This window comes from Fulmarus glacialis, unplaced genomic scaffold (assembly GCF_000690835.1).
Source record: "Fulmarus glacialis isolate BGI_N327 unplaced genomic scaffold, ASM69083v1 scaffold7854, whole genome shotgun sequence".
Taxonomy (NCBI): domain Eukaryota; kingdom Metazoa; phylum Chordata; class Aves; order Procellariiformes; family Procellariidae; genus Fulmarus; species Fulmarus glacialis.
Window position 1 is genome coordinate 8,982 of NW_009207345.1, and position 7,889 is coordinate 16,870.

The 7,889-nt window shown below is 45.2% G+C and overlaps 1 protein-coding gene across 2 annotated transcripts in view; it reads right to left on the reverse strand.

Moving 5' to 3' along the window:
* Positions 1 to 468: 468 nt before the first annotated feature.
* The window catches only part of LOC104075519 (alpha-enolase), a 10,053-nt gene continuing 2,632 nt past the window's right edge, over positions 469 to 7,889 (reverse strand). Inside the window, exons 3-11 of one of the 2 annotated variants that reach the window (XM_009576053.1) lie at positions 6,336 to 6,394; positions 5,395 to 5,464; positions 5,066 to 5,199; positions 4,678 to 4,900; positions 2,919 to 3,116; positions 2,471 to 2,672; positions 1,983 to 2,091; positions 1,476 to 1,534; positions 469 to 941 (exon numbers count right to left, since the gene is read on the reverse strand). In XM_009576053.1, the coding sequence (XP_009574348.1) occupies positions 872 to 941; positions 1,476 to 1,534; positions 1,983 to 2,091; positions 2,471 to 2,672; positions 2,919 to 3,116; positions 4,678 to 4,900; positions 5,066 to 5,199; positions 5,395 to 5,464; positions 6,336 to 6,394 (1,124 nt within the window). In that variant the 3' untranslated portion in view covers positions 469 to 871. The remainder of the gene's footprint in view (positions 942 to 1,475; positions 1,535 to 1,982; positions 2,092 to 2,470; positions 2,673 to 2,918; positions 3,117 to 4,677; positions 4,901 to 5,065; positions 5,200 to 5,394; positions 5,465 to 6,335; positions 6,395 to 7,889) is intronic. The other variant, XM_009576054.1, reaches the window with a different exon arrangement.

Below are 7,889 nucleotides of genomic sequence, written 5' to 3' on the forward strand. Positions count from 1 at the left end.
TTCACTTTCAACGTGGTTAACACTGTGCCACCCTCCCGCTAAAAGCCAAGGCCATCACTGAGTTTTTCCAGTAATACTGTGACAAGACTGACAAACAGACATCGGCAGCAGTCCATGATAAAGGTTAATCACAGCACTTGTTGTCAGGGTACACCTCCTCTTTGATAAATGAAGACCTCTGAGCTTTTCCTCTTGCCCTCCAGGATCACAACTGATCTAGGAGTTAGAAATCTATTCTTAAGTCCCCCTTCCAAATGACTAAACATATCCTTAAAGGCCACCTCTTGATAGCAGGCACATACATTCAGCTAATTCTTTCTCTATTTGTCCCAAAGCAACTGAAGCCCACCCCACGGCCACAGTCCAACTCCTGCTCCCTGCAGAACAGCTTGAAGACAGGACTGATTACGCAGAGGTAGCTATCCCTGCTCCCCAGTGTCCCCCAAAGCAACTCAAAGCCACACTTTGTTGGGTTGTCAGATGCTTTTATTTATCACATGTAAAAACACTACTATTCCTGTTTGCAGGTACCTCTTGCTGCACTGCAAGTCACACAGCTCCAAACACTGAAGACCAGACAGGCAGAGAAAGGAATTAAAGTGTTTATGCCCAGAGTCACAAGGTCACGATCCCAGAGGGTGTTTAACACACAAAAACCCCCACAGGGACTGTTCTACAAAAGCAGTAGAGCATTACAAGTAACAGATCAGAGTTGGTGAAGACACTAGGTGAAGGAATTGTCTAAGGGGGAGAGGACCTGCAGACTGGTCTTTTTCCTTCAGCTGCCCTTATCTTTCTAGTACAGTTAACTGTGATCTAAGTGGATGTCTAGTGCTTTAAACCAGAACAGGGGTTGACTGATCCACAGAGCTTAGTTGACACGAGGGTTCCTGAAGTTCCTTCCAGCAAAACGGGCCTTGCTGCCAAGCTCCTCTTCAATTCTGATGGAAAGGGAAGAGAGTGCAGGGTGTGAGCAGACAGTGTAGAACTCCTGCATTAGCACAGCCGCTGGCCTTATGCTACATCACCTGATCCACCTAGCAGTGAAGGTACTACCAGAGTCACAAGCCAGTTCCCACCAAGCAGCTTCAGTTATGTGCATGTTCAACTGCACTGGTCAGTACCACCCATCTTGCGTAACTTCACCCCAACATTTTAAATGCTTGCCCAAGGGAACTGCATCATGCAGACAGAAGGACAATGTCTCCTATCTAGTATCACAGGATGCTTTGTATGACATTCCACTTCAGGATGTCTGTTACAGACACAACCCATCCAGCTCATCACTTAGCCTACAGCTCTGCAAGCACAGCACCAGCCCACAAGCACCTCTGCCAGTGTCAGTCTGTCTCCTTAAGCTGCAGAGTGTTTCTGAGATGCGGAAGACCAAGCTGTGCCCCGAATGCATTAGTGGAGCATCCATTCCATGTCAGGCTTAACCCTCAACCCCTTCCCACCGCCCCCGAGAGTCTCACCTCAGCAGCTGGTTGTACTTGGCTAGACGCTCAGATCGGCAAGGGGCACCAGTTTTGATCTGAAAGGGAAATCAGAAAGTTAGTGAAGAACCACAGCAGAAATAAGGCCACAAATGCCAACAGAAAACTATTCTGTTCTGTTTGGAGTAACAAGCATATTCACGAGCTTTATTTCAGCATCAGGCTCTAAATAGCTGTATACTCAAACAGGATAGGGCTTGGGAGCAATAAAGATTGTTCATTTGCTAACAGCTTCAGTATCAGGAAATCCCAATACACCCACTGGAGTCGACTAAGATTTTTTAAATTGGTGGTTAAAGGTGAGTTTACACCGATAAGATGTTCCCTCGTCACACCGCTATTAAACAAATCAGCTTCCTATATACAGAAACAGCAAATCTGCATGCCTTAAGTCAGAGCAGACCCCCATCTGCTGTGCAGCATGGCTTCATCACCGTATTATCTCACCAAGCAAAAAGGCAAACTACAGCAGCTACAGATACCAACCTGACCAGTGCAGAGACCAACTACCAGATCAGCAATGAAGGTATCTTCTGTTTCTCCAGAGCGATGACTCACCATCACACCCCAGCCATTGGACTGGGCAAGCTTGCAGCTAGAAGAGATACACAGATGAAGCCCCACACCATGCCTGTTTGCTTAGCAGCCTTTGCTCTAGTGATGCTGCCAAGCGGCAGGCATTCCTTGCTTTGGCAAGGCAGAACTGCCCTTTGGTACGTGTTAGGGTTTGGATCATGTGATAACACAGTGCCAAAGAGCTGCTTTTACACACGCTTAGACCCAGTGAAGTTGTTTGATGTGCCTGTATGACTTCAAAACCATGAAGGTTTTGCCAATATCCTCTATTAGTTAACAACTGTTCTCCCTTCACAGATGCCTCAAGAGATTTCTATTCCACTAGCGCTGGTCTGTATGTTCATCTCCCTCAATTAGACAATCCCCCTCCCTGTCATGGCCAAGAGGGGAGAACTTACGCTTGCAGGGACTCTGTCACAGAGCCAATCTGGTTGACCTTAAGAAGGAGGCAGTTGCAGGATTTGTCCTCCACAGCCTTGGCAATACGCTTTGGATTGGTCACAGTCAGATCATCACCAACCACCTGGATGCCAACACTGCCAGTGAACTTCTTCCAGGCAGCCCAATCATCCTGGTCAAACGGGTCTTCAATGGACACCACTGCAGAGGGATACAAGGAGCTTTAAGACAATGCCACCCTGAAAGGTCTTGTTTGAAAGCAGTGGTACCAAAGTGCTGCAGCCAAGTACTACCCACCTCAAGGAACATTCCTAAGACCCCTAAAAGGCTAGCTGTTTGTTCTGCTCTTGATCCTTCTTATAAGGGAGGCTGCATCCTAGCTCTTCCCTTCAGCTATCAACCCCTATTTGCCAGTACTACCGTGCTTCTTGTTGATGAACAACATACCGGGGTAGTTCTTGACAAAGCCCTTGTACAGGTCAGCCAGCTGATCAGGAGAAATGTATCTCCTGGGATCATCAGGGGATTTGAAGTCCAGGTCATACTTTCCATCACGGTAGAACTCTGAGGCAGCCACATCCATGCCAATGACAACCTTTTCAGAGTAGCCAGCCTTGCCGATCGCAGTCTTCAGCAACTCCAGAGCTGAAACATGGTAATGTATTTCTGAGTTCCCGCCGAACACCTTAACTCAAAGCTATTCATTTACCAACAACAGCACATTCACTTGGCAAAGACTCTCCATTACCCCCTACAGAAAGCCCAAAGGCCGCATAGAGGTGGTTCTTAAACTCTCCCACTTCTGAACTGACTGGAAAAAGACATTACTTTAATACTGCTTTTAGCTTGTAATACCCTTAAGACACCATTATGGGATTCATAATCTCCTCAGGCAGCACTACATGTCAGCCCAGAAAGCTTAATACTAGATGATACTACATCCTCTTTCAGCTTTATGCACGTGGGCAGGAGGTAGTGACTGCACTTTAATCCCTTTTAGCCCCAGATCAGGTTTGGACCATCCAAACCCTGACAGGCAATGTGATACACAGCCTGCTTCTGCACAGGGCACCCTCTCTTTGCATCTACCTGTTCTCCACTTGCATATTAATATGTAGAAGAGAGACTAGAACTACTCAGTAGGAGTCTCTGGATACTACCCGCTATGCTACCCTGTTTGGCAGAGTCCAAGCAAGGAAATTCAGTACGGTCATGACCAGCAAGACTCTCCCAATCACCCCTGACTCAAAGCCAAGCAGCTGGATCAGACAGGCTATTTACAAGTGGCTTTGTTTGGGTTTTTTGTGTGTTGTGGTTTGTGGTTTAAGATGTTCATGTAGTACAAACTGCAAAAGCAGCTGCTGCCAGCAACACAAATTCCTTGGACTGTAATGGCCGTTCAAGGTCATCTTCATTGATGTCTGCTAGGGTACAGACCTAGCAAGAGCTGCGCGTGACTGTGAGATTTCTGGTGCTGGCTCAGTACCTTTGGTGTCAGAAAGGCAATGCAGTTCAGCGGCCATCTTCAACAATAATATAACTAACAGCTTTAAAGTAACAAGTAACTTAACAGAATTCTAGTATTCTATGGCTTATTAGCAGCTCCATTTCTGCCAAAGAAGCAGAAAAACAGCTCTTCTGGTACAGTTTTTGTAGGAACAGGTATTTCACTTTCCACAAGACAAACTGCCTCCGTTCCTCCCTCCCAGGCTTCTGAACAAAACTGTTTGACTGTGGAATAGCAAATGCCTCAACTTCCCAGGCAAGCCTTAATGCACTCCCACGCGTTACCAGGCAAAGTTCAAACTGTTTTCCTCCTTTGTCAGCAGAAAAACAACTCCACTAAAAACTCTGACTACTGACTTCTGGGAAACCTGCAATGCATGCAGACATTCCCACACCACTTTTCAACTGGAAGGTGGTAAGTTTCCCTTACGCTGCTACAGGAATGAACAGTAATGAGGCACTGAAGCCAAAGCCATCCTGTCAAGCTGCATAAATTGATGTCCAAGGGAATAGCTCTGTGGTTCTATACTGGACCACACCAGTATAGCATCTTGGAAAGTCTGTCAGGATAGAAGCAGAGCAAAGAAACAGCAGCAGGTCCTACAACCTACTGATCCTGCTTTCCATTCATATTAGACAGGTATGGTCGTCATTCTCTGGCTATCAGTTATGCCTCCTCCCACACTTAGCTCTTTCTTACCTTCTTTATTTTCCAGGATGTTGGGGGCAAAACCACCCTCATCACCCACATTGGTTGCATCCTTGCCATACTTCTCCTTGATTACATTCTTTAGATTGTGATAGACCTCTGCACCAATACGCATTGCCTCCTTGAAACTGTCAGCACCCACAGGGAGGATCATGAACTCCTGCATAGCCAGCTTATTGCCAGCATGGGAACCACCATTGATCACATTGAAAGCCTTGGAGTAACCAAAGAGAAGTCAAGTTAGAATGTTTCAGGGTAAATTGATAACAGCATTTATGTTAAGACTCTTCATTCTCTAGAAAACTTGATCCAAGACCACAAAATATCATGAAGCACCTGGTCACAACAAGTCTTTAGCTAGCCCTATCAAGAGACTTACAGGAACTGGAAGAATGACTTCTGCGTTTCCAGCAAGGTCAGCAATGTGACGGTACAAGGGGACACCCTTCTCAGCAGCACCAGCTTTGCATACAGCCAGAGATACACCCAAGATAGCATTGGCACCAAATTTGGCTGCAATAGGAAGAAATTTTTTACAGAAATGTTATGTCTTCATAAAAAGACTCAGCAATACCAGCACCATGGTCTTAGTTATGGAAGTGCACAGCATATGCCATGCACTACCCATTGTTTCTGATAAGGTAAGCTAGAATTCTATAAACCAATCTTCATCTTTCCATGCCTCACTGCAACACAAAGCCCACTTACATTTGTTCTCCGATCCATCCATTTCCAGCATCAGTTTGTCAATCTTTTCTTGCTCCACAACGTTGACATTCTGCAGAGAGAAGCAAGCAAAGCACTGCTTGACACCAAACATGGCTCTGTGAATTCTCACCTACCCACTGCATTTTTATTTCCCTGGCAGGCACCAAGAACTGCTTAAGAGCAACTACCAGCAGCTGAAGAAACTACTTCTTGTCATTATCAGACTGCAGCATCTTCTGGTCACTGCCAGCAGACCAAGGCTGACAGGTAAGTTGGACACATCAAAAGCTTGTTTTGTTCTCCACATTCAGAGCTGTAAGGCTGTCCTGTCCCTTGACTTCCTGACATTTACACTGCTTTCTGCCTGGCATGGCGTAGGAGAAAGCCCCCGTTTATGCCCCCTGCCCCTTCAGTGCAAGCTCAAGACGACTAGCTTGCTCACAACATACACCTGTTTGTAACTTAGTAATAATGTTTGGAATTGTGGCGCAATCACTTTATGCATTACCACTTAGTTTTGCACCATCCTTTCTAACTAGGGCTTAGTGCCCACGAATCTCACTCAAGCCGACTTTACTAAGATCCCCTCAGATCCCCTTCCAAACTAGCCAGCTTAGATAAAGCCCAGTCCCTCCCCATCTTTCAGCCACCCTTTTAAGCATAAAGCAGCTTGTATTTTAACTGCACACCTCCGAAGTTCCCAGGTGCTTCTGCCCACTACAACACTAGGCTGCTAGAGATTGTTTTGATTGTGTGTTAGATATGCAGTCGTTAAGTAAAGCAATTACTGTAGGTCAGTTTGTTCACATGCACTCCAATACACAGGCTAAGACCCCTCCATGTAATATAGTTCCTCTAACTGTCTCTAGAGAGACAACCCGTCAGGTAGGACACACTGGACTGGCATTAACTGATGTTAGCAGTAGACAGATTGCTCCTACCTTGCTAATCAGTGCAGGCGCAATTGTTTTATTGATGTGCTCAACAGCTTTTGAGACACCTGGAAGGAACAAGCAAATCAGACACTGGTCAACCACACTGACTATGCAGGCATTAGTACGTGATCTCAATAACAATAAAATCTCAAGACTACCACCTCATGCTATTCAAATCCCAATCCAACCTGAGCTTACAGCCAAATCTGAACACTTATAAAGGTCATCTCAATTGAACGGAAGTTGCATGAAGTAAGCATCATCTAGGAATGCCTGCTGCAATGTTAGTTTGCAAGACCATGCACTGGAGAAATTCGTCCAAGTGACAAGGTTGCACTGAAAGCACATCCATTACCTGTGTACACAATGCTGTCGCCAGGAACTCGTTAACATATTTAACAGCTCTGGATACACCTGACAGAAGCGAAATGGACAAGAGAATCAAGGAAGAGATGAAGACTCACAGCCAAAACCAAAGCCAGTCATGCAAGAAAAAGAAAAGGACACAAATAGGTAAACAGACCTACAAGTCAGCAAGTGTCTGATATTGAGCAGCAGACTAGAAACAAAAAGGTTCCAAGGGTAGAGGAAACAGTGCATCAGCCAGCAAGGCTGTATTTGGTCTTTCCACCCAGGTTTCCATACTATTGCAAACACCATTGTGGACCCAAACCTTGAGAGGCTGAATGACAGCATTTAGAAAAAGTTTTCATAGAATGGATGAGTAAGGGGAAAGAAAAACGTTTCCCCAGAAGTTAAGCATGCAGCAGCTCAGGCATTTCACTATCTGGTATCATTTTGTAACATTGCTAAAGCATCACTTGATGCTTTTTACACTTGATACAATGCTGAAGCACGCCGTCTCTGTACCTGGATGCAGGCATAAAAATTGATTGTCTGCTCCTGGATTCAGACAGGGAATAAAGCACGAACACAGCACCATCCTTTTAATCTATGTGGACCCACCACTGCGTAAACCAGCAGTTCCAGTATGAACTTGCTTCTTCCCCATAAGCAGAGACCATCACTAGCCAGCTACCAATATCAGCCTAAGGAATATTGTCATCCCTGTATAGTTTAAAGATTTCCAAAGACCTAAGCTTCAGAACTGATGAATGATAATTAGGTGCACCCTGAACCACATTAATTGCCTTTTAAATGGTCTAAGTCTGCAGATTTATATTACAAAAGACCTACCAGCTACCTGCAACTCATCCCATTTGGTGATTATTTTTTCATAACTCATGTTACTCCCCAGCTGACAAAAACCTTCAGCTGTGATAGCCTGTTGTGGAAGCTCAGACTACTGTCTAGTTAAGTGCCATGAAGAACTGCCTGTCAGATCAGATTTAACAGGTCTAAGCACACAAACATTTAGCACGCTGAGGTAAGTACACATTTACTCTTCTCAAGGAAAAGTGCCCTAGGTAAACAGCATAAGCTCTTCAGCTCTTTGGAATATTCAGTCATCTAGGCGTTTATTCTGTGTTAAAGTAGTAACAACCATGAATCTTCTCAGACAAGGCTCTCCAAGTTCAATTCAGTAGTCATCCAGTCTAA